At 37.8% G+C, this 27,360-nt stretch overlaps 1 protein-coding gene and 1 pseudogene across 1 annotated transcript; one reads left to right on the top strand and one right to left on the bottom strand.

Annotated features, from left to right (window-relative positions):
* The first annotated feature begins 4 nt into the window (after nucleotides 1–4).
* POMP (proteasome maturation protein) lies at nucleotides 5–17,009 on the top strand. The gene is made up of 6 exons (XM_032403278.1): nucleotides 5–98; nucleotides 2,596–2,693; nucleotides 5,043–5,103; nucleotides 7,975–8,076; nucleotides 12,198–12,291; nucleotides 16,311–17,009. The coding sequence occupies exons 1-6, from the start codon at nucleotides 96–98 to the stop codon at nucleotides 16,376–16,378; spliced, it is 426 nt and encodes a 141-aa protein (XP_032259169.1). The 5' UTR covers nucleotides 5–95; the 3' UTR covers nucleotides 16,379–17,009.
* On the bottom strand, nucleotides 10,762–12,113 carry LOC116631755 (annotated as a pseudogene).
* Nucleotides 17,010–27,360: the final 10,351 nt, after the last annotated feature.

The raw sequence follows: 27,360 nt of genomic DNA, 5'->3' as shown, positions 1-27,360 counted from the left end.
CGGCGGATGTGGGGGGGCAACCCCGGAAACGGAAGTGAGCGGCGGGGCCGGCTGACGGTAACGGGGCTGAGAGGCCGTTCACAGAGCAAGTGAAGATGGTGAGTGAGACCCTGAGCGACCCGAGTTCCCGGCGGGCTCGGGACCCTGGCCCGGCAGGAATTGTCCGCCTCCCCCTAGCTCGTCCCGGGGTGGCGGCGGCGGCGGGAGGATGAGGCCGGCCTCGGGCGCCATGATCTGTCGAGTCACGGGGTTGGGGGTTTCGTGGCTGTCGTCCGGGATGGGCTCCAGCGCGCGTCCCGCGAGCAGCGCTTCGGCTTTATTCCCTTCACTTGTTTCTCTCGATTTGCGCCCACTCAACCCCAAGTCCCCCAGCACGCCCCGGCGCCTTCCCCGTAGTTGGCGCCGAGCTGGCAAGGACAAATCCGAAAGTGTAGCGTCGTTCCGTGGTGTGTGGTGCGGCTCAGCCAACTCCCTTCCCATGAGGGGCGAACCTTGGGGGCCCAGAGCCCTCGAATTCCTCACTCACCCCTGACCTCGGAACTGCTTTGCTAACAAACCCAACTATAAAGTCTCCTTTTTATCTCTCACCTTTACAGACATTTTGGGGAACTTGTAGTATTCCAGAAGTTGGAGGGGGGAAAATCAGACAGTTGTAATCCCTGATTGTTAGTGCACCCCCTTTCTCTCCTTTTAACTTAAAAGTTGTGATGCTTGGGAAAGACTTCTGAATGGCCATGGCCACTGACTCTGATACTAGGCCATCTAAATCTAGAAAGTTTCTGTTGGTAATATTGTTGATTATTGTGAAGAAGTTTTATAAACACTTTGAGGTCTAGTGGTACTTAACTTTTCATAGATTTATTTTCCTCTGCTGCTTTAATAGAAACATTAGGTACCAATCCTGATATTTTACCCAAGGAAATTGGGGGAAATCATAACAGTAAAACCCAGAAATCCGAATTCTCCTTTTCTTTGTGCATAGAAGAAACTTTTCTTCTGTTACTTTATAATAAAGCAGTCGGGAGGAGGAGAATGTTTATGTGGGAAAGTACCAGGAGATGCATTTGGAAATGTACAATCATATAATTCTAGATCTGGAAAGAGTTCAGGCACCTGGAAGGATGAGTAAATGGGGGCAGAGAGATTGTATGCTTTGATTATAGTCACATAGTAGGTTAGAGACAGTCCACACTAGATTCCAGATTCTTTTCCTGATCAACCTTGACTTCTGTATAGGGGAAACTCTTTTGCAGGTTCTTGAGTTGGACTTTATTTTTCAGAGAAGACATTGGCGAATCAGTGAAAGGTTTTATAACAGCTTGGTGGGGGAAATTATATGTTTTAGGAAAACCTTGATATGCAGAATTGGAAAATGGAAAAGTCTAGAGACGGCAAGACCCAGTCAAGTGCTGTTAAAGCTATCCAGGTGTGAGATCCTGAAGTAGAGTGGTGGATTGAAGAAACTCTGAACAGCATAAAGGACCCGACCAAATAAAATACACAGATAAATTAAGAAATCAATTTAAAATGCTGGTTTCTCAGAATAGTTTCTCCTAGAATAGCGTAAGGTGGATACCAAAATACCTGTAGCTGTTTTACATTTTTCTGCAGAATGACAGTGATATTGTACTTGAGCAACAAGTGATTAAAAGTCAGCTTTTGTGTTTTACTTGTTGTAATGTTTATTGCATTTTATTTGCTTAATTTATCTTCATTAGACTAAACCCTGGAAGGTAGACATGTATCTGCAGCATCTACCAGAGTACCTGCCACATAGTAGATGTTTAATAAATATTTGATGATTAAATGTTTTATGGTATAGATGTGTAGGGTATAATACACCAGTACCAGATATACTGTGAGTCTTTGTTTTTGTTTGGTTTTGTTTATACTGTGCTGATTAGATTTATTTTTCATAGGGAGAACCCTGTTATAGAAACCAAATACTTTCTGAATGTCTCTTATTTCCCTTAGCTTCTGTGACCACATTCGTCTAGCTATTCTGTTTGTTCTTAATCCCACTTCCTTGTTCTTCATTAAGGAATAGTATTCCCCAGGATTCTGTCCTCAACTTTTTTCATTCTGTGCTAATCATTCCATCCTAAGCGAGGGATCTTTCCAATGAAAGTAAATCTGATCATGCCATAACCCTCAGAGGCTCTCTATCAATCTCAGAATAAAACCTGAATTTCTTTGCATGTTTAAGCCTTTTTGTTTTTTTTCATTTTGCCAGCCTTGCTTTATTTTTGCCTCACTAGATGTGTAGTTAGCTGGTCAGGTCAAACTACTTATAGCTTGTTCATTTATACTTTTGTACCTTCTTTACCCATGTTCTTTTTTCCTGGAATGCCTTTCAATATGACAATATTCAGAGATCAACTCAGGAATCCTTCCTATGCCCAAATTTGATATTATTTAGTGTACCATGTATAATCACTCTACCATAATGCCAAGGCTCATCATCTAGACTGTGAGCTCTTTGAGGGCAGAGACTTTACTTTTTTTTGTCTAGTGCTTAAACTGTTTTTTATGTAGATGTTCAGTGTGAGTTTTAAAACATTTTTGTATTTAATAGTGTTATTATTTGTGTTGTAGAATGCCAGAGGACTTGGATCTCAGTTAAAGGACAGTATTCCAGTTACTGAACTTTCAGCAAGTGGACCTTTTGAAAGTCATGATCTTCTTCGAAAAGGGTATACGGGGGAATTGTGACTTTGACTTTGTTATAATAAGATGTTTCTGTGAATTTTTTCACAGTATTCTTTAAATATTTTGATAGACCATAAATATATATTTAATTTGGGACATAGCAAGTAATATACCTTAGACTGGGGGAGGATGGGAGTGGATGTTTTCTATAATGGAAGAAGTGTCTTAACAGTAGTGGGTTCCCAGGACAGGGCATCCTTCAAGGAGCTGTTACCCAGTAGCATGATTTGGTAGGATGCTTCTTTTTGATACTGCTAACTTGGAAAGCCATTTGTCTCCTTATCTTATTAACTACTGGAATAATTCTCTGGGAGACACTAGAGCACAGCAGTTAAGAGCCTACTCAGGAGTAGGCTGCCTGGGTTTTGATTCTGGCTCTGCTCTTCACTAGATGTATGACTTCAGGAAGGTAACTTAATTGCTCTATGTCTCATCTCTATATCTGTGAAATAGGGCTGTAAATAGTATAAATCTTACTTTGAGAAATAAATGAGTTAATACATGAAAAATACTTAGAATAGTACCTGACATTAATAAGCTCTCAGTAAGTGTTAGCTGCTGTTACTTTATTTTTCTAGCTTCAGCACACAGTTGTACCCCTTCCCTTGATTTCTTCCATGTTTCTATATGTTCAGGTCTCAATTTCTGGTACTTTTTGGTAGGTTGCTTTTCTGCTTAATCAAATAAGGGTAGTGTGCCTACCCCTGTAAACATCTGTTTTGAATTTTTGAATTTTATATGTAACTTTAAGGTAGTTTGGTCTTACTATAATAAAATGTCATTCTAATACTGATGTCTGGGGACAGACATAATGCTTCATTATTGTCTTTCCATTTTCTAGTGAAAGGTGCAGTTTATAGTCTTTGGATTTGGAGATATAATTAGATTTATGGTATAGTATAATCAAATTCATGAAACTAGTCAGTAACCAGGTTCTGATGATTTCTTATTTATTTATTTTTTTCCACATAAAATGCTCCTTTTTCTTCCTGGTTAGACTTTAATAAGATTGCCATGAACAGAACCATTTTCAAATTCTGCTTCTAAGATAATGTTCTGTACAAAGACAATATTCAATAAATGATTGTTGCAGGTTCCTTTCAGCTCTCAAATGCCATTTTGGCAATAAGGATAGTCATCTTTAATATATCTAGAGTGTTAAAGACCAGTGGTCTGGTTCTAGCAATATATAACCTTATATAGTAGGTATTCAATAAATGTCAAACACATTTTTCAGCATGTATTTATTAAAGATACATTAAATATTGAATATGTATAGACCTAAACAGAAGAGGTGTAGATTTTTTTTAAGATTTATTTATTTATTTGAGGGGGTGGGGCATGCGAGTGCGGGGAGGGACAGAGGAAGAGGGAGAGAGCGAATCCTGAAATAGACTCTTCACTGAGTGTGGAGCCTGATGTGGGGCTCAATCCCAGCACCCTGAGATCATGACCTGAGCTGAAACCAAGAGTTGGACACTCAACTGACTGAGCCATCCAGGTGCCCCTAGATTTTTAATATAATACAGGAAGCATGTTATCAAATAATAGTAGTTTCATTTTTTTTTTTTTTAAATTTTATTTATTTGACAGAGAGAGACACAGTGAGAGAGGGAACACAAGCAGGGGGAGTGGGAGAGGGAGAAGCAGGCTTCCCACGGAGCAGGGAGCCCGATGCGGGGCTCGATCCCAGGACCCTGGGATCATGACCTGAGCTGAAGGCAGACGCTTAATGACTGAGCCACCCAGGCACCCCAAATAATAGTAGTTTTAAACATATTCTATTAAATTTCTTCTAGATACAGAGCTTCATTTAACACTGTTTTTTGAAGGGCTCACCCTAGTGAATTAACCACTAGTATCTATAATCGGTACATTTTTTAAAAAAAGATTTTATTTATTTATTTGTAAGAGAGAGAGCGCACAAGCAGGGGGAACGGCAGGCAGAGGGAGAAGCAGGCTCCTTGCTGAGCAAGGAGCCCGATGCAGGACTCGATCTTAGGACCCTGGGATCATGACCTGAGCCAAAGGCAGATGCTTAACCAGCTGAGCCACCCAGGTGTCCCTATAATCGATACATTTTAAAACCGTTAGCATATATAGTAAATCTGACCTTTTTTTCATGTTATATAATTCATTATGTTATAATTCATAGTAATATGAATTTTAATACATACGTCAGTTTCTACAACCACTGCCACAATCAGGCTACAGAAGTGTCATTGTCCTAAAACCTCACTTGTGCCGTTCCGTTGTAGTTACACCTATTGATACAATTTTGAGCTTTAGGTATTGAGTGATTTATAATCTCTCTCTTAAATATTTTTCTTTAGCCTTCCTTGTGTGAAAAATGAACTTTTGCCCAGTCATCCTCTTGAATTATCAGAAAAAAATGTAAGTATATTACCTATGTTTTTATTTTTATCCTCTAGTAGAAGAATACTTTTAGTAATACTTATGTGGTTTCATTTATTAAGACAATTTTAATGTTGAGCATTTGACCATGAAGAATATGAGGACTTATTTTCAGTATCCTTGTAGAGTAGACTTTTGAATTATCATTAAACTGCTTCACTAAAGCCTTTTTCTACACGTTGTTCTGTTGCCTTTTTTATGGACCAATTTAACTAGGCTCCACTCCCAACATGGGGATTGAACTCACGACCCTGAGATTAAGAGTCGTATGCTCTACCGACTGAGCCAGCCAGACACCCCTTTATGGACATTTCTAAAGGCCAATCCCCCTTTCCTTTCCTCTCATAATATTTCCTTATTTGATGACCCTGTTTTCTTTTATATTTTTCCTCTGCCATTTTTGCTGTTGACCTCCAAGTCCACATCTCTAGCCTTGACCTCTTTCTCAAGCCCTACATCTCCAAGTTACTGAGGGACATATCCTCTTGCTAGGCACAGTAGGTACACAGATGAATGTGACATAATCCTCATCTTTGAGGGGCTGGAAATTTAATGGGAAGACAGGCAGTGGATAGGGGCTTCATAAAATGGTATAGAGGACCAAGATGGAGCAACCACCTGTGCATAGGGCTAGTGGGAGGCTTTGTAGAGGAGCATACATTAGAATGGTTTTAGACCAGTATTAACCAGGTTAATAGATAGGGAAGGGTCACCCCCAAAGAGGGTATATAGCCTGTATACATGTTCTAAAGACAACTTAAAAGACTTTCTAAATACACGTTCAGAGCAAGAAGAAAGGTATCTTAACACTACTTCAGGAAGATGGTGCAGTGTTGTTATTAATAAGATGGGTCTCAAATCAAGGGAGATTACAGTCTCACTTTCCCAAGTATTAGCCTGGCCATTAGATTTGAAATATTGATTTAGTTCTGAGCAATACATGTTAAGAGAAACTTGGACAAATCTGAGTGAGACAGGCCCAAATGGTGAAGAGTTTAAAAAATTGCATAGATCATTTGAGACTCAGTTTACATCAGCTGCTTCTGTGTGGTCTCCTTAATCACTTAACCAGCTAATGGCAGTCTCTCGAAATTCTGTGGCACTTATTAACTATTGTAAGTCCTTTAGCGTGGGTTACATAATTGAACTATATAGGTTTAGATTCTTGACACCATACTTAGCAGCTATATGAACTTGGGCAAGTTCCTTAATCTCTGTTTAAGTTTTAGTTTCCTCATCTGTAAAATGGAGTTAGTAATAGCCCATGCCTTGGCATATGCTGGCTTATAGTAGCTCTCCATGATTGGGAGCTGTAGTAGTGATAGTGATGGAAGATGAGCATCATTATTCATACCAGTGGTTCTCAACTAGGGATGATTTTACCTTCTTCAGGGGACATTTGGCAATGTCTGATTGTCACAAGTAGTATTGGGAGAGAAGGGTCTTTGGTCCTGGCATCAATTGGATGGGGCCAGAGATGCCGCTAAACATCCTACAACGTATGGGATAGTCCCCATCCACCACAACAAATAATTACGAGCCCAAGATGTCAGTAATGCCAAGGGTTGAGAAGCCCTGATCTATATGTAATGTCTTCCCAACTAGATTATATAACCTTCTCCATGGTAGACAGTTTTGTGGTATATTGCCACAGAGCCTGATTCTAATTTTGCATGTGGTTGCTAATAATTAAGTACATGTTGATTGATAATTGCAGTTTGACATCATATTACAAGGTGGGTATAGTCATCAAAGTTCATAAAATTGAGTTTTTTACATAAAACTGTATTTACTTATAAGAATAACTCAATACTTAAAGGAAACTTTCAGTGAGAACTTCAGATTATATACCCATAGTAAAATATTGCATGTTTTCTGTAAGGACGATCTGTTAAAATTTTATACTCAAGCTAAAGTAATTAAAAACCATATCGCTGGGTATCTGACCTCAGACTTCATGTATATGGCCCCAGGTCATGTCTAAAGTGGTTACTAATCTCGCAATAGGTTTTTGATCAAAATTATCCCCCCCATGACCTAAACTCTTATCAAGAGAATGTAGTGTAATGAAAAATGATCACAGATGTCACTTTATCTTACTATAATAATCTTAATTCAGGCCTTTGTAGCAGTCTATCTGCAAATCGTATCCATTACATTTTGGGAAACTATGATTAGAATTCATGGGTCAAGTTGATTCATTTTGCCTGAAGTACATTAAATGGCAGTAAAAGTTTTTTAGAAGTAATATTAGTGTTTAGTAAAAGTGTGATTCCAGAAAAAAATTGCCTATTAGCACCCAATACAAACTGGACAAACTTTAGAGTTTTGGGTCCTCCTGCCATCCGGGAATCTCTTACCCCAAAAAGTGGAGTGTAAACTTTGTAGCTTAATTAACAGGGTGGTATCATGGGTTTGACTATTTCTTTTGTGAAATCTTTTGAATTATATACTTGCATTCTTAGAAATTCAGTATTTTTGTCACTTGTATGTAACTGTTTCTAGATCTCATTTTATTTATACCTTTTCTTTGTTTCATCAGTTTTGTGGTAATTCTAATCAAAAGCACTGAAATATTTTGTAAATATGCTTTTGCAATGTAAAAAACATTCCTTAATTTATCAGTTTTGTAAATTCAAATTTTAGGTGGTAACTTTATGTTGGTGAAGTACACCTGCATGCTGAATAAAACATAGACATATATATTCGAAGAAATTAATAAAAGTACTTTGTTTTTATTTCAGTTATGGATATTAAAATTCTTTTAAGTGTTGTGTTATATATGTAACCGTGCTGTTTTGAAAACAATGTTGAGTGTAACATTTAAAATTACATTGTCTGCTTTTGTAGTTCCAGCTCAACCAAGATAAAATGAATTTTTCCACACTAAGAAACATCCAGGGTCTGTTTGCTCCACTAAAATTACAAATGGAGTTCAAGGCAGTGCAGCAGGTGAGTTTATGGATATCAGTTATAATACATTCCACACGTATGTTGCTATGGATTGGAAGGACTCTTTTCCAATACTAGCCCTATAACCCTTACTTTCTCTTCTCCTCTATAGCCTATTCTGTTTTGCCCCTTTTCAGGGTATGACCTTGATTTCTACTTTATAGAGAAAAAAGAAGACATTAAGTGGAAAACTTCAAATTATGAGCTCAGTGCCAAAACTTACCTGCATCTACTTTCATTTTTTTCTCTTTTTGGGGAGTTACGTTGAATTTGAAATGCCTCTAGGAATATCCATGTGGTGGTATGTTTGTATATAGGCAGTTTGTATATAGCTGAGTGCACCTGTTGGTTAGGAATAAGATCTTCAGAAATGTCCTTCCAAGTGTGTAGGAACTGTCCTTGACCTATGCTCACACTATGTCAGGGAATTCCCTTTTCATGGATCCTTTCTATAGCTGATATCTTCATCCTCTTTCTACTTGCTCAGACTCATCAGCAGTGTTTACATACATTCTAACCTTTTTTGTCTTTTAAAACAAAACGTCTGTCAGTCTCTTTATAGCACCTTCTCTCTCACTGAGTGTGCTTTTGCAGGTTGAGCGTCTTAAAGTTGCCTCCATTTGCTGTATATGCTGTATATGCTCCTTTACCTCCTATGAGTGCAACCCACTGTTTCTGGGTCCCATCACACCAGTGAAACTGCTCTTGAACAATGTGGACATCCGTATGCCCTCTTTTGTTTGATCTCCCTGTGGTATGTTACACCAGTGACTCCTTCCCTGGGCTTTTAGGACACCACACTTTCCTGATATCCCCTCGTCTCTGAAACCTTGCTCCCAGGTGTTTCTGCGTAGGTTCCTTTTGCTTTCTTCTGTACCTTGAAGTACCTGTTTTGTTAGTTCCCATCTCCAGTCCTCTTTTCATCCTGTTATTTCCTATCTATGCCTATGACTTCAGGTATCATTTATATGTTGATGACTGCCAAGTTTTAATTCTCATGAGCTGTAAACCTATAGACTTCTCCATTGGAAGTCCACAGGCACTTCAGATTTCACATGTATAAGTACAGAATAACTCATTCCTCACATACTCTGAGTCATGTATGAATAGGTTGCTTCCTAAGGCAGAGATTGGAGCATGAGCTTTGGTTATCTCACCCTGCACCACATCCCTACCCCCGAACCATACCTCCCACCATCTAGTCAATTAGATCTTCTCACCATTGGTTTTGATCATCTACTGTACTTCATCCAGATCACTGCGACACCCACCCCTACTGCCCTCTGATCCATTGTACATGCTGTAGCCACAGTAATTTTTATAAAATACAGATTTGACCATGTCATTCCCCTCACTTTGCCCTCAAATTAAAACTCAACACCTTAATGTGGCTGTGTCCATGAATTGGCATCTCCTTGTTCTCCACCATACTTCATAGCTCCTAAAACTACTTGCATGTCCTGACTAAGTTTTTTTCTCACCTTTTGGCTTTTGCACATGTTCTTCCTACTACTGTGTCTTTTTCAATAAATTCTATTAATACCGTCAACTGTATTGGCCAAGTCATTGTGGAAGCTATTTCAGAACTTTTTTCTAACAATCCAGTTCTAAAAGAGTGTGTGTGGCTCTAAGTCAGAATAACCTGGATGTGAATCTTGGCTCCACCATCTACTAGCCTTAAGAACTTAAATAAATTAGTGACCTTTCCGAGCCTCAGGTCATTTGTTTGTTTTTAATGTGAAATGGAGTTAACCGTAACAACAGTGTGTGATTATTAGGGTTATTCTGAGGATTGAAATAACGCAAGCTTGGCACAGAATCATTAGCTTCCTTTTATTTTCCTACTGCTCACATTCCAGCTATGGCTTATATTTCAGGCCTAAAATTTTAATCCCATTTAATTCAAAAATCCTTGCCCAGAATTCTGCCTTACCCTTTTTTCCCCTTATCCCTGTACTATTACAGTTCTTGCTTGTTGGGATGTATAACAACTGCCTGCTCATCCTTGCTTTTGGTACTTTCTCAGGACTATATCTGATCAAACTGTACCTACCGGGCCCCTTACTGTCTGGTTTAACTTAAAAGCTCCATTTTTGTTTCTTCCTCTATCCTCCCTACTTTCCTTTTAAAGAAAGGAAAAAAAAAAAAAATATATATATATATATATATATATATATATATTTATAAATATAAATAAAATATATTATTTTAATATATAATTATTATTTTATATATAATATTTAAAATATATATGTGTGTGTTTTTTCTAATTTTGACAACCTAAAGAAATTTTTTCATCTTAAACTCTATAGGCCATTAGTAATTAAAAATATTTTAAATCTGGATATATTTTCTTGGGGGAAATCTTTTTTTTTTTTTTAAAGATTTTATTTATTTATTTTTCAGAGAGAGAGAGAGAGAAAGCACAAGCAGGGGGAGCCGTAGGCAGAGGGAGAAGCGGGCTCCCTGATGAGCAGGGAGCCTGATGTGGGACTCGATCCCAGGACCCTGGGATCATGACCTGAGCCGAATGCAGATGCTTAACCAACTGAGCCACCCAGGCTTCCCTGGGCGAAATAATCTTAACAGCACCCTTAGATTTCAAAGTTAGGATTATTTTATTTATTTTTATTTTATTTTATTTTTTCCACTGAGGCATTTTATTTGCACGTATGTATTACATCCCTAGAAAAAGAATCCCAGGATTTTCCCTCCTGTGTGTTTCCGTCTTGCGTCTTCATGGTCCATGATGCCAGCTGAGGTTGTCAGTACAATGAAACCAAACTGGCGGGATGGGAGCAGGTTATTCTGCCATTTTTCTAGATCTTTCAGTTGTACATCAAATCTGGGGCTGATCACTCCACACTTGTTTAACCTGCCCGTGAGGTTCACAACAATTTTCCCTGCTCAGTGATCATCTGTGATTTCAAATTTGCCAATGTAACCATGCTTCATCATCACAGAAACCGGACAATGACTTTGGAGCACGGCCTAATAAGAACCTGACGTTTGCCTCTCTTTTCAGCAGTGTTAATGCTCATGAGAGCATCTGCCAGGACATTCATGCACACCATTATGGTGGCACGGAAAGATGGCAGAAAGAAGGGTTATTTTAAAATACTAGTATCTATAGTCATGGACCACCTATTACTGCTCTTGGCATTCTTTTGTCAATATCCAAAATAATCTGCATTGTTTCCAATTATAATTGCTAGACAACTAACAAAGAACACAGAAAACTGAAAATTTGTTTTGGCTATATAAAAGTTTATTGAATAGCAAGTCTATGCCAATGACTATACTATATTACATACTTTACACCACATCATCCAGCATGTTTGAGAGGAAGGTGGTATTATCCTGTTTCACAGATGAGGAAACTGACAGTGAGACAGATCAGGTGACTTAAACACAGTCATAGTATTGTAAGTAGTAGAAGAGTTTGAGTCCAGGTCTCTGACTCCACAACCCATGCTTGCTCCACTATATACTTACGTACCAGTCTGCAGTATATATATTTAATACTTGAGAAAGGTAGATACCACTAGTTGAGAATAGTATTGTGTTTTTTAAAGGCCCCACAAGTGACTTTGGTCTTCCTTTCTGGTTACTAGTACTGTTTTAAAGGGTCATAACTTACAGTTTTACAATGAGCAATACAAAACAACATACAAAGTGAAGTAATCTCAATTTACTAAGTAGAATAATGCTCTTACTGAGTTGGAATTTCTTCAGGAATTTGATCATCCCACTTCTATTAGGAAGTAGATATGACGTTAGGTGCTTGGGTTTTTGCATTTCATCACATGTATGCTGTGGTTTTCCTGGGACAGAAACAAAGCCCCAAAATATATGCAAAGCTGATGGGATTATTAAGTGTTAATTAAAACTATAATTTTCAGTGTCTTTATATATTTTGAGTAAAGTTTTGAGGAATTTTAAAAATTTTGGTTTGGGTCTAAAATATGAACTGGTGTTTTTTTCCACTGGTTATATTGGTGTTTTATTTATAGCTTTGTGAATTTTACAAGTAAAGAATGAGGAGCATGAAATTAGATTTTGTATTGTTTCTTTCTCCCCTTGGTTTTCTCTAATCTTGCCCTTTCATATTTTTCCTGAAGGTACAGCGTCTTCCATTTCTTCCAAGCTCAAACCTTTCACTGGATATTTTGAGGGGTAATGATGAGACTATTGGATTTGAAGATATTCTTAATGGTGAGTGTCATTTAGCACCTTTTTTTGGAGCCCTAATAATGTACAAGGCAACGGAAGCAAATAAAACAATAGCATCCTCATCCTTACGGAGCTTATAGCTCATTGGATTGATTCACTTATGTTTATTCATTGCAATAAGACAAAATTTAATGATAATAACTGTTCTTTAGCTGTGTTTTTTTTTTTTAAAGATTTTATTTATTTATTTGACAGAGAGATAGGGAGAGCAGGAACACAGCAGGGGGAGTAGGAGAGGGAGGAGCAGGCTCCCCGCTGAGCAGGGAGCGTGATGTGGGGCTCGATCCCAGGACCCTGGGATCATGACCTGAGCCGAAGGCAGATGCTTAACGACTGAGCCACCTAGGCGCCCCTCTTGAACTGGTTTTAAAGGTGAAAGTTACTTATGGAGTTCTGAGGTTATAGTCATTAGCAGTCAACTAATGATAGTCCTTTATTTCATGTCCTGCGCTTATAGTCTGATGTGTGAGTCTAACATAGTATTATAAGGGTAGCTTAAACGATTTTTGTTTCAGTATTCAAAATATTTGTGGGTTATGACTAGTTTTTAAAATGACTAGGAAAAATAAGAAACGTTTTCTTTAAAAAAATATCTCCCACCCCCAAAGAGTTTTTGTGCTTCTATATGTGGTGAATAGGAAAGAAGAATCTGTCATTTTTAATAAAGTTCCTTGGATAATTTTATTATATATAAGATAAATAACTTTTAAGTAAGAACAATCCAAACAGCATCCTCTGTTTTTCTGGTTCTGAGGAAGATAAGCAAATATAATTCTATTTAGTATTGCATCTACTCATTATGCCCCAGCAGTTCAGGAGAAACAGAAAAACCCAACAGGATTAAATTATGTTAGTTTTGCTTGGCTGCTGATGTCCGGTAAGGAAATGCTGTGGACACAACGGAAGTCTAGTGAGCCTCCCCTTTGAGAATCGTTCCTGAGGGAACTTTCTGAATGCAGGGAAATCTACAATGCCTAAGCTTTTTACATTGAACTTATACCTCATTTTAAATTAGCAAGGTGATAGTTCATGTCTGTATATTTTTATCTTGAAATTAGTTATAAAAATACATTCATTTAAAAATCAACTTCTGGAATTGTGTATAAAGAAAGTGAGAGGTGCTTGTTAAGCATTTACTCAGTCAGATATTTATTATGTGTCAGGCACTGGGCTAGGCTCTAAGTATACAATGGTGACAAAACAAACTGCTTTCTACCTGGGGAAGTAAACATTAAACAGATAAATGCAAACATATAATTACAAATTGTGATAAATTCTAGGAATAAAAAGGGATAGTGGTATAGTTTGTTGTTGGATGGGAGAGACAGGCACTTCTGGGAATATGACACATAACTTGGTTCCTAAAAGATGTATGAATTAGTTAATTAAAAAGTAGAGGGAAGAATATTGTAGGCAGAAGAAGCAATATGTTCAAGGTCTGTAACCTGAGAGAACAGCTGAAGAACTCTGAAGGGTTTTAAGATGTTTTCTTATCTATAAGCTAACAGGTTAGCTTGCCACGGTTTCATAGATCCTGGCAGAAGACAAGACTCCTAAAGTCAAAGGATAGTTTATTACTCAGCAATAGCAGTAGCTGGAGTGTCAGCTTTCCTTTTGGTTCCCTGAGCCCCAGCTCCCACAGAGTAGCAAGAAGAGGGTCAGGTGATGCCACATTTACGGTGTATTTTGTTACAGGTAGAGGAACCCCCAGATAAGGACATCTGAATCTTTTATGATAAGCAATAAGCCTTTCTTTTTTTTTTAATTTTTTAAAGATTATTTATTTATTTGATAGAGAGTTAGTGAGAACAGGAACACAAGCAGGGGAAGTGGGAGAGGGAGAAGCAGGCTTCCCCCTGAGCAGGGAGCCCTATGCGGGGCTCTATCCCAGGACCCTGGGGTCATGACCTGAGCCGAAGACAGATGCTTACCGACTGAGCCACCCAGGCACCCTGGAAATAAGCCTTTCTGTTCTGGGCTCCAGAAGAGTCATGATCTTTGTCTTAGGCTATTTACTTTAGAAACAATTTTGGAAAGAGTCTAAAACAAAGGCAGGCAGTGTATCTAAGACTTAGAGAATTTTGAGACCCATGGAGAATTGTCTCCCAACACACAGAAGAGTGTGTTAAGAAGGCCCATATGGCTGGAGGGTTTTGAATTAAGTGTTGGAAGTGATAGGGTTTTGCTTGCTCTTCAGGGAAGTACTTGGCCAAGAAAAATCTGCACATTTTACAAGGAAAGGAAGGGACTATGAGGAGGGCAATAGTAAAGTCTAAACTAGAATTTTAATGCTGAAAGGGGTCTTCTGTTTACTCCAGTTCCCTGACTTTAAGTAAGGCTCAGTCCTTCCTCTCAGTCTCACAGCAAGGTAGCGGCAGAGAAGGCTCTGGAACCACAGGCCGTTGCCTTGCTGATGTGGTCTGTTGTTTTCTGGTGTACGTGATTTATTTAATAAGCATGCAGTTTATTAAAGTCAAAGCTTAAAATAGAGTTTAAAAGAAAGTTGTATTATTTGTTTAACAATTTAAAACATTACAGCTGAAACTCGGGTCCTCCATGATTATCCCCAAGCCCATTACTCTCCCTTATTCTTCAGTTACTTGCTGTTTTCATTTAGTATATTTCCTTCCAGACTTTTTTCTGTGTCTTCATATGAATATATATCGTCAGAAATATTGGGCATTGCTTAGTGGTTGTTTTTTTTCTTTTTTAACACAACTGGCATACTGTGTATCTTACAGTATGTATGATACATCAATGCGTTTATTGCTGGATGCTTTTTTCACTTAATTCTTACATTTTAATTTAATTTTTGAGAGAGCGTGTGTGTGAGTGGGGTGGGGGGAGGGAGAGGATGAGAGAAAATCTTCAGCAGGCTCCATGCTTGATGTGGAGACCGACACTGGGCTCAATCTCATGACCCTGAGATCATGACCTGAGCTGAAATCAAGAGTTGGAAGCTCAACCGACTGAGCCTCCCAGGCGCCCCTCTTTTTTCATTTAACACAAAACAGTGCTGTAAGCAAACATCTTTGGCTATCCTTTGTACTCTTGTGGAGGCATTTTTTTTAATAAGTTTAGATTTTGAATGCCTATTATATACATAGCAGTTACTCTGCTATTATTAAGTATAGCAGTGTCAATTGTTGCTAAGGCTACTTTGTTGTGTGATGAGTGTGGAGAGTATATAGATTGCTGAACTGATGTGACACAATAATCTCTAGTCTCTTAGGAGATCAGTGAGGAAACATCCAGACCTGTAATCATTATTTTAATGTGGATGATTATTTCTTTTTACAAACTGATTTTATAGTTCATTGGGTTTTTATCCTAATAGGAGACAGAAATGGAAAAATGCTTTGTTTTTTGGAAGCTTACTGTTAGCATTAATTTTAAAAGCTCTTTTATATGTACTATAGGGTTAAAATAAGACTCTTGTCTGATTGCTCTCTAAAAACAAGATAGTGAAGATTTTAAAGATTTTCTTGGTCCTAAATTCTGATTTATGTTTGTGTATGTGTATATAACAGAGCACAAAACAATAGAAATAAAATGTTTTTGCAAACTAGTTTAAGGGACTGCTCAATCTTTTAATTAGAGATTGTTTCCTAGCGTCATCTGGGAAGCCATTGGAAAACTTAAGTTTTGAAAAAGGAGAACTTTTTTCAGTCTGTTGTTGTTGGCTTTTTTTTTTTTTACAATCAACTGTATTGAGGTATAGTTGACATACAATAGATTGTACTCATTTTAAGTGTACAGTTCTGTGAATGTTAGCAAATGTGTACTGTTGTGTAAGTGTCCCCCCAGTCAAGATATAAAATGTTTATCACCCTAGAAAGTTTCCTAGATCCCTTTGCAGTCAGTCCCCCACCTTTGGTCCCAGGCAACCACTGGTCTGTTTTCTGTCAGTTTTGCCTGTTACATATTTTCATGTAAGTGGAATCATTGAATTTATCTTTTCTTTGAGAATCTTTAATATGTTTGTTTTTGTTTGTTTTCAGACCCGTCACAAAGTGAACTAATGGGAGAACCACACTTGATGGTGGAATATAAACTCGGTTTACTGTAATCTGTTGTGCTGTTCCTGAAAATAGAGGGGCTGCATGTTGTTTATAGTCATCTTTTTACTATAATTTGATGTACACAACATTAAAAGTACTGACACATGAGAGTTTTTGCCTAAATAGTATCTGTAATCATTTGAAGTTATTTGGGTCTTTGGTTTATGGCCATGTGACAATTGAAAGCACTAAAGGGAGATGATTTTAAAACTCCCAATTATAGAAGACAATAGCCTTCTACGTCTTTAAAAAATTGTTGGTAATGAGTATTTTAAAACTATCTACAGGTTCAAATTCAGCCTATTTTCTGGGTATTCCATAAATTTAATTTTGAATAACCATTATCAGCATTTGAGTTTGCAACCTTCATAGTAGCATCTTTCAGAATAAACATCTGTAATTGATTTCGGTGGCAACACTTCAAATTAAGTACAGAGTAAGGTATTTATATTTAACCTTGTTTCAGTATAGCCTGTTGATACTCATGAAAATAATACTGGATTTATTGATGCTATTTTAGAGTTGTAGCTCTTCTTTGATTCTTTCAGGTTGAAAAGTATAATAAGTTCAAAGGTTTTGATTTTGGTCTTATCTTTAAAGTAAAAAATTAAATAAAGCAACCAGCATATGTTGATTAAACTGTTGTACTGCATAGATGTATATATCACAAGATGATTAGATTGAAAAGAAATTAGAATATTCATGTACGCACAAATTCCATAGTTATTTAAAAATAAATCTTCACTATAATTCTTATGAGATATTTTTTATGAACCTGGTATACAAAAATTCGTGAACTTTAGATTTAATTAGTAAGTGGGTCATCTTTCACTAAGTAAAAAATATTTTTTATCAATTTTTCGGGAACATCTGAATTGGATAGTTCACTGATTTGCAGCTGAATGCCATATTGTCCCTCCCCTTTTGGGGGCCAGGGAGGGCGGCATTTAACAATATGTAGAGATGTTTTTGGTTTTCACAACTTTGAGGAAGGGCTGCTGCTCACATCTAGTAGAGGCCAGGGATGCTGCAAAACATCCTGAAACAGAAAGACAAAGAGTTATGGTCATGTGACAAAAGTACTAAAGGAAGATGATTTGAAAAATTCATAATTTATATTGAAACAGCCTTTTCTGTCAAAAAAGTTATTACTGAATAGTGTAAAAACTGCTTACATTCAGAGTTTGCTCCATGCAACCAAAAATCCTTTGGTTTAAAATGTCAGTAGTGTCAAGGATGACAAACCTTGAAATAAACAATGTGATACATTTTTTAAAATTGCTCCAAAGTGTTGAGATTAAGTTTAAAACATTTTTGCCACTACAATATTTGCCAAATCATTTTATACTTGTTATAAGAAAATAAATAATGAAGGTTCGCTAATTGCTTCTAGACATATTCTTTCAACTAATTAATAAAATGGGAGATTTCTTCTGTACCATAGTTCTAAGAATAATATATATCCTTCCTGACCAGTAGAGGGTACTGTGAAATTAATGAGCATGATTTAAATGGAAAAGCTGATCCTTTAAACAGAAGTTGGTAATTGTGATTAGCGCTTTCTGAAGGTCTTTTTGCCTCCCTTTTATACCTTCTTTGTATTTATACCAGTGATCCTCACTGCTGGATTCACAAAAAAATCACCTGGGAATCTTGTGAAGAAATTTTGGTATTGGGTCTGAATCTCAGAAATTCCAATAGGACTAGTTTGGGGTGGATCCCAGGAAGTGTACGTTTGAAAAGCTCTCCAGGCTTGAGAATCTTTGATTCCTATGCTTGCTTTCTTCTTGGCTTGCTTTTGTCTTTGTATTAGCAACAGTCATTAGCATCAGTTAATTTGTCTGGCCTATGTCTGTGCTGAAAAGTTTGCTGTTTCTTAATCTCTGCGGTCTTTAGTGTGTGCTTGAAGTTGGTGTTACTTGGGTTCCTTCATAAGAGATACAGATCTGAGTTACTTGCCTAGGTGTCAAACTCTAGGCGTTTTTTCTTTCAGATGCTGTGGCTTTATTGAAGAATTAGTTTACTATTTCCCTTGTTTCTGTTTTGCTTGCGAAACAGCTTTGGGTTCAAGGGGAGCTTCCTAGATTGGTGGCTGATTAAAATTCATTTTATTAAGATTAAAATGATAAAGTTCACAATAAAGGATAGAAACATACCTAATGAGGGTGCAGTCTAATTCTGTATTAAGCCTTTCAGTAGGTATGAGAATAAAGGAATTTATGGGTTTTACTGTCTGGAAGTGTTGGGGGGTTGGCAAAAAAGTAAGCACTATTTGGCACACACCGTGGGATGGCTTTCACTAAAAACACACCTTTTGGGGCACCTGGGTGGCTCAGTCGTTAAGTGGCTGCCTTCAGCTCAGGTCATGATCCCAGAGTCCTGGGATCGAGTCCCACATCGGGCTCCCTGCTCAGCGGGAAGCCTGCTTCTTCCTCTCCCACTCCCCCTGCTTGTGTTCCTGCTCTCGCTATCTCTGTCTCTGTCAAATAAATAAATAAAATCTTTTAAAACAACAACAACAACAACAAACACACCTTTTCACTCCTACCCTCTGTGCAAAATATAGGTGAAACGGTTACCGTTTTTCATAGTTTTGTCCTTTGCAGTATTATCCCTTTTTCAGGAGTACACATAAGTATAACCCAGAGCTCCCCTGTATTTTGTTACTCCTTTGAGTGCATACATTCAAGAATGTAAAAGATGATTTGAACAAGTAGATTATTTTTGAAAAACAGACTGTGTTGTGTATAATCTTCCACTGGAATTTATAATTGGTTAATTTTTTTTTATTAAACACATAAAATCTAAGTATATATTAACTAAATTTTGACTTGCTATTTCAATAAAGCAAAGCCAAAAATGGTGTGACACTTCATGGGACTTATCATTTAGCTCATGATTTCAAAACTGAAATTTAGATTCCTTCATGTACAATACATGCTTACTTAAGAACCTATACTTTTAGTTTGTTATATTGTAGATCCTTAAGTCATATTAAAGAATAACATACCATTCATTAGTTTTTGAATCTAATTTCAGCAGGGTTTGTTTTATTTCCTGATTGAAAAAGTAAAAGGGACTTTAACATGTTTTTTCTTTTAAAGATAAATCAAGTTTTGAAAAGTTAGAGTTTGCTTCCAGATCTCGAATTTATTTCTGGAGCCAGTGGACGTGCTTTGTCAGTTGTACTTTGTCTTTTTGCTTCTCTTCAGTGTCTTGACCTAGCGGAGACAGGAAAAAGCTATATTGTTCATCTCTGTGACAAAATAGAGGTCACAGAGGATATGGCTTTGGGTCAATGAAGGACCAGGCGGAATTCTGCTTCAACTTTGCCTGGGCTTTTTTACTTTTGGAGAGATGGATTGATTTTAACCCAAGACTTAAACGACCCTTTTTATTTGTTTGTTTTCTGTATTATATGGAAATGTTACAAACATAAGTTATATTCTCACCAACTTTTTATTTTGAAAACTTTCAAACTTAGAGAAAAACTGAACAAACAATACAAAAACACCCAACATAACCTTCATGTAGGTTCACCAATTATCAGATTGCCTTGGTTTCTCTTGGGTAGATTCAGGATGAACATTTTTGGCAAGAAGTCTACAAATGTAGTGATATGTACTTAACTGTATCACATCAGGAGCCATAAAATGTTAGGTTGTCTCATTTACTGGTGTTGCTAAGTATGATCGCTTGGTTAACAGGTGGTGGCTGCCAGAACTCTCCATTGTAAAAGTACAGTTTTCCTTTCATAATTAAATAATCTGAAGTAGTAATTTGAGACCTTGTGTATGCCTTGTTCCCCAAGAATCTTTCATCTAGGGTTCGAGCATCCATGAAAAATCTTTGTCTCAATTACTTAATCTGGTTTTTGGGGACGGGAGGACTGAAAAACCGTGTCATTATTTCATCTACATTTATCAACTGACAAATTTTTTTAAAACCAAGTTTCTCCCCATTTATCTTTCTGAGGTATCCTTATGGATGAGATTCTTAAAGTTTTATGATCCTTACCTGTCATTACTCTTTGATGCCCTAAACCAAACCATTTTTTTTAAGATTTTATTTATTTTAAAGAGAGAGAGCACGTGAGGTGGGGAGGGGCAGAGGGAGAGGGAAAGAGAAACTTGAGCAGACTCCGCACTCAGTACAGAGCTCTGTGCGGGGCTCAATCTCAGGACACCAAGATCATGACCTGAGGCGAAACCAACAGTCAGACACTTAACCGACTGTGCCACCCAGGTGCCCCTAAACCTAACCATTTTAATGAATACATAGACCTTTAATATGAAAAGAAAATTATACAGGGGTTACAGTACTAGATTTAATTTTTAGCATTCCTAATTTGTTATTTCACAGAGTATTAAATATACTTAAGATACTTTAGTTATCATAGTTACCATAATCATAGTTATCAAAGAAGTTATGACCAAAGAAATATGTTAGTCATAGGGGAAACACTGCTGGACTTAATTACTACTGATGTTTTGTCTGATCACATGAGAAAGTCATGAGACCCAGACAGGCAAGGGCAGCCATGCCTAGTGCATACATCCATTTCTTTATTATGGGTTGCAAAATGGTGATTCTAAATCTGTCATTCCCTCTTCACTTTTTTAGCCAGAATATTTCCTTAGAAGGAAACTTACTACCACCTACCATTTGGTTACCCAGGGGTTGAGTTGATACAGGAAAGACAGGAAAAATAATGCTTTTAGTCATTTTGAAAATAAATGACTTTTTTGGTTTGTTTTTTAAATATTCTATAACAGGGTTTGGCTTTGGGGAAAGATAGGCCAGGCTAGCTTTATTCCGCATTCCATTACCCTTTATTTCATCTTCCAGTTTGTAGAATTCATTTGTCTTATTTTGGCTGTCTGGCATCCACTCTGACTTTCTGAACACTCTGAGTTTTTGTTTTTTTGGTTTGGTTTTTGGTTTTTGGTTTTGTTTTTATTTTTTTTATTATGTTCAGTTAGCATATAGTACATCATTAGTCTTTGATGTAGTGTTCAGTGATTCATTAGTTGGGTATATCTGAGTCCTTGAGGCGAATCACCGTTCCTCCATTGAGCGTTGTCTTGAGGGAAGATCCTGAGTGCCTCTCTAGAATTCTAAGAGGGCATGCCTCTCTGCTCCTGGTGCCTCGTGGGCCAGGTATGTGACCTGAGTCGGCCAATTAAACTTCTTTCCTGGACTTGGACTCCAATTCACAAGGGCATGAGGAAGACAGTGAGGTGAGTCATCACTGGCAGAAGCAGTGCCCTTTTGTGCTGCATGATTATTGCTGTGTTGCTATTGCTTTATCTCTGTAGCTTCCTTTGGCTCCTGATTGTCTTCTTACCTGTTCTTTGGCTTTTTATTGAAGCTGTGAACCTCTACGAGCATTCCAGTAAATCCAGTGTGCTTAAGATAAAAAGTACATTTTGTTGCTTCTGGTCAGGATCTCTGAATGCTACAGTAATTGGCATCAGATAGTTGGTGTTATGGGGAGCACAACCCCAGAGAATTTTGGGAAGTAGGAATTAGTTATCTGAGCTAGATTAGGCAGTGAATCTAAGTGGGAAATCTAGCTGGCTTCTGCTGGCAGTTGTAAAATAGTTATTCTGTCTGGTCACATGAAATCATATGCCCAATTTACAGCAAGGTTCTGGGCAACAAGAATGTGAAAACGCCAGGATGGTGGAGTGGCTGCTTCTGGCTGTATTGGAAAGTTTAAAGTAAGTAAATAACAATTTCAAATCCACGAACCAACCTACAGAAGCCTAAAGAATGCCATTTCTTACAGGTATAGTGCTTAGCCAAAACAAATCTGAGGCTCCAGAATTAGCACAGCTGTTGAAGTCACTGCCTTACGGGATCTGATGTATGAAAGTTGGAGCACTGATTAGGACCCTGAGAATTAAGTGGGTATATGATTGAGGAAGGAAGCAATTTCTTCACTTAGAAGAAGGGTGTTTTTTTCTTAAGACATTTTCACCTGAGGGGGTCAGTTTACCAGAAAAAAACACTCTCTTGCCACTGCACTCTATTCCCAAACCCATAGCTAATGTTAAGAGCCCAGCATGCCCCCTGGAGGCCAAATCCAAAGAAACCTAGCCTGTAGGAAGAATTTGGAGACTGCTAATTTATACCTTCAAGAATTTCAGGAACATGTGAAAGAATGGATTTTGAATGTGCTTTTCGAATATCAATACGATCCCCTTATACAAGAAAATTTTAGATACATTTAACTCAAGAGGATGGATGTGGTTTTAATAGTTTGCAAAATTAGATTCAACACAGGCCCACACTAAATAAAGCTGAGATGCCAGAGGTCCTTAGTATTGTGTAGAGCAGTGGTTCTCAAAACTTTTTCCGTGCATCAGGATCATGGGAGGGCTTTTAAAAACACAGACTGAGCCCCCCACCCCCAAAACTCAGGAGGTTTGAGTTGAAGCCTGAGAATTTGCATCTCTAACAAGTTGCTTAGGTGATGGTGATGCTGCTAATCCAGGGACCAGACTCTGAGAACAGCTGGTATAGAAGGAGGAAATCAAAGACTTTGAGAGACAGGAACTTTGGATTTTTTGGTTTCTTATGTAAATCCCCTATTCACTGGCCATCTAACTGGCTTTCCCAAGATAAGCTAGGTAATGATACCTTTACCAAGGGCCTCAGACATATATTAGTGCTGGCTTCAAAGCATCAATTTAGGCTTTTTAAGGTTATTGAGGTATAACTTACATAAAATTGATGGATATCCTTGCCTTATTCCCAATCTTGTGGGAGAAGCATACAGTCTTTTTACTATTAATGCCCTCTATCAGCTTGATCCTAGTTTCTTGAGAATTTTTATCATGAATGGGATTTTGGATTTTGTTAAATTTTTCTTTTGCATCTATTGATATAGTTATGGGGTTTTTAAAAATTTCCTTTAGTCTGTTAGTATGGTGCATTAAATGATTTTCAAATGTTGAGCCAGCCTTGCATTTTCTGAATAAATTCCACTTGGACAGATGTGTTATCTTTTTCATGTATTGCTTGATCTGTTAATATTTTGTTGTGAATTTTTTATGTTCATGGGAAATATTAGTCTGTAGGGTTGAAATGTATCTCTGTAAATGCCCTTCTTGACCAGAAACACAGTATATCCAGGCAAGCTAACTCTGGGCTATTTACTTCTTGTTCTGTACTCCTTTTTCTATAAAAGCTTTCTGCCTTCCACCCCATTTTGCCACTCTCCAGTTGGAGACCTATCTTCATGAAGTGTTAAAGTGTGTGTCATCTAACTTGACTTTTTTTTTTTTTAAAGATTTTATTTATTTGAGAGAGAGCGTGAGAGAGAGCACAAGCAGGGGGAGTGGCAGAGGGAGAGGCAGGCTTCCCGCTGAGCAGGGAGCCCAATGCAGGGCTCGATTCCAGGACCCTGAGATCATGACCTGAGCCAAAGGCAGCCGCTTAACCGACTGAGCCACCCAGGCACCCCACTGACTTCTTTATTTTTTTAACGGTAGTTCACTTTTCATGTACAGACAGTCCCTGACTTAGGATGTTAGACTTAGGATTTTTTGACTTTATGGTAATGCAAAAGGGATATGCATTCAGTAGAAACTGCACTTAGAATTTTGAATTTTGATCTTTTCCCAGGCTACCGATACACAGTAGGATCCTGTCGCCATGCTGGGCGGTAGCTCCCAGTCAGCCACGTGACTATGAGAGTAAACAACCAACACAGTGACAACCATTCTGTTTTTCACTTTCAGTACAGTATTCAATACATGACATGAGATATTCGACACTTTATTATAAAATAGGCTTTATGTTAGATAATTTTGCCCAAATCTAGGCTAATATAGCAGTTCTGAGAACAGTTAAGTAGGCTAGGCTAAACTATAATTTTAGGTTAGGTGTATTAAATGCATTTTCAACTTAGGGTATTTTCAACTTACGATGGCTTTCTTGGGATATAACCCCATCATAAGTCAAGGAAGTTCTGTAATTTCTTTGTCTGGTTTTGCATCAGGATAATGCTGACCTCATAAAATGAGTTGGGAAGTGTTCCTTGCATCTGTTTTCTGGAAATGCTTGTGTAGAATTGCTTTGTTTATTCCTTACATGTTTGGCAATGAAACCACTTGGGCTAGGTCCCATCTTGATCATATTCTAGCTACATATCATCCCCCAAGAAAGCAGTCCCTAAGTAATGATTTGAGGCTGTGTACATCCACAAACTTACTTCTGTCAGCACAACCAGAATCCATCTGGCTCATGGGACTGTCTTGAGCTAATCAAATGAGACTGCTCTTTTAAGCCCCCACTGAGTCAGGAACTGTACCAAGAGTTATATATTTATATTATTTTATTCATTCTCTGATTTCAAATGCCAATATTTACAATGAAGGACATGGCTCTCCAGTTTCCAGTAACCAGAATATGCAGAACAGGGATTCTGCACACTACTGCCAAATGCAGCTGGTTGCTTGTTCTGTTTATTGGGGTACAGCTCTGCACATTCATTAATGTATGGTCTATGGTTGCTTTGTGCCACAATGGCAGGTAGGTCATTGTGACAGATTATATAACCAATAAAACCTAAAATACTTATTCTCTGGCCATTTACAGGAAAAGTGTGCTGACCCCTCATCCAGAGCTATCATTCTCAACCCTGGCCACATCTTAAAATCACCTGGATAACATTTGAAAAAATACTGATGTCTTCCCTCCCCTCCTAGAAATTCCAGGTTAGTTGCCCTGGACTGGGACCTGGGCATTGGCAGTATTTAAAGCTCCCTAGGTGATTTTCTGTGGCAGCCAAGACCGAAAACCATTGGCCCATGAAAAGGCTTGTTATTTGTATTTACTTTACTGCCCACCCCACATTTGTTATTCTAATGTGCATTTAGAATAGGGCTGAGAAGCACCTCAGTAGTGCTTCTGGAACTACTGGAAGCCAGTAGTTTCCAGATCTGGATGTGTATCAGACACCTGGAAAGTTTAAAAAATAGATTCTAAGACCCCACTCCAGACTGACTAGATCAGAATTTCCAGGGATTTAAAAAAAAAAAAAAATGCTTGGGTGGTTCTGATATGCAGGCATTTCATTAAAAGAGAACTGAACCTAGAATACCCTATTCTCATCAGCAGGATTTGGGGACATTGAATAATCAGAGGATTAAATTTAAATTCAATTAGCCAACATATAGTACATCATTAGTTTCAGATGTAGAGTTTAGTAAGTCATCAGTTGCATGTAACACCCATTGCTTATCACATCACTTGCCCTCCTTAATGTGCATTACCCAGTACCCCATCCCCCATCCACCACCCCTCCAGGAACCCTCAGTTTGTTTCCTATAGTTAAGAGTCTCTCATGGTTTGTCTCCCTTTCTGATTTCTTCCCATTCAGTTTTCCCTCCCTTCCCCTTTGTTCTCTGCACTATTTCTTATATTCCACATATGAATGAAACTATATGATAATTGTCTTTCTTTGATTGACTTATTTTGCTCAGCATAATACCCTCCAGTTCCATCCACGTTAACTGTAAATGGCAATATTTCATTTTTTTGATGGCTGAGTAATATTTCATTTTATATATATATATATATATATATGCACATATACATTTTATGTATCTATATATGCCACATCTTCTTTATCCATTTGTCGATGGACATCTGGGCTCTTTCCATAGTTTGGCTATTGTGGACTTTGCTGCTAAAACATCGGGGTGCACATACCCCTTCAGATCACTACATTTGTATCTTTGGGGTAAATACCCAGTAGTGCAATTGCTGGGTTGTAGGGTAGCTCTGTTTTCAACTTTTTGAGGAACGTCCATATCGTTTTCCAGAGTGGCTTTACCAGCTTGCATTCCCACCAACAGTGTAAAAGGGTTCCCCTTTCTCTGCATCCCTGCCAACATTTGTTGTTTCCTGACTTGTTAATTTTAGCCATTCTGATTGATGTGAGGTGGTATCTCAATGTGGTTTTGATTTGAATTTCCCTGATGGCTAATGATGGTTGAGCATTTTTTCATGTGTCTGTTGGCCATTTGTATGTCTTTGGGGAAATGTCTGTTCATGTCTTCTGCCCATTTCTTGACTGGATTATTTGTTTTTTGGGTGTTGAGTTTGATAAGTTCTTTATAGATCTTGGATACTAGCCCTTTATCTGATATGTCATTTGCAAATATCTTCTCCCATTTTGTAGGTTGCCTTTTAGTTTTGTTGACTGTTTCCTTTGCTGTGCAAAAACTTTTTATCTTGATGAAGTCCCAGTAGTTCATTTTTGCTTTTGTTTCCGTTGTCTTTGTAGACGTGTCTAGTAAATTCATGCAGCCAAGGTCACAGAGGTTTCTGCCTGTGTTCTCCTCTAGGATTTTGATGGATTCCTATCTCACATTTAGGTTTTTTTTTTTTTCCACCCATTTTGCGTTTATCTTTGTGTATGGTATGAGAGAATGGTCCAGTTTCATTCTTTTACATGTGGCTATCCAATTTTCCCAACACCATTTGTTGAAGAGACTGTCTTTTTTTCCATTGGATATTCTTTCCTGTTTTGTCAAAGATTATTTGACCATAGAGTTGAGGGTCCATTTCTGGGTTTTCTATTCTGTTCCATTGATCTGTGTGTCTGTTTTTGTGCCAGTACCATACTGTCTTGATGATTACAGCTTTGTAATAGAGCTTGAGGTCTGGAATTGTGGTGCCACCAGCTTTGGTTTTCTTTTTCAACATTCCTCTGGCTATTCGGGGTTTTTCCTGGTTCCATATAAATTTTAGGATTATTTGTTCCAGCTCTGTGAAAAATGTCTATGGTATTTTGATAGGGGTTGCATTGAATGTATAGATTGCTCTAGGTAGTATAGACATTTTAACAATATTTCTTCTTCCAATCCAGGAGCATGTAATGTTTTTCCATTTCTCTGTGTCTTCCTCAATTTCTTTCATAACTGTTCTGTAGTTTTTAGAGTACAGATCCCTTAGCTCTTTGGTTAGGTTTATT

This window comes from Phoca vitulina, unplaced genomic scaffold, assembly GCF_004348235.1.
Source record: "Phoca vitulina isolate PV1807 unplaced genomic scaffold, GSC_HSeal_1.0 scaffold5, whole genome shotgun sequence".
Taxonomy (NCBI): domain Eukaryota; kingdom Metazoa; phylum Chordata; class Mammalia; order Carnivora; family Phocidae; genus Phoca; species Phoca vitulina.
Note: the sequence above shows the minus strand (reverse complement) of the source record. Positions and strands in the feature narration are given on the sequence as shown.

Excerpts from the sequence above, each read along its gene's own strand:
- POMP (XM_032403278.1), top strand. Across the intron at positions 2,694-5,042 it reads CATGATCTTCTTCGAAAAGG|CCTTCCTTGTGTGAAAAATG; the intron begins GTATACGGGGGA and ends ATTTTTCTTTAG. Across the intron at positions 8,077-12,197 it reads AGTTCAAGGCAGTGCAGCAG|GTACAGCGTCTTCCATTTCT; the intron begins GTGAGTTTATGG and ends TTTTTCCTGAAG.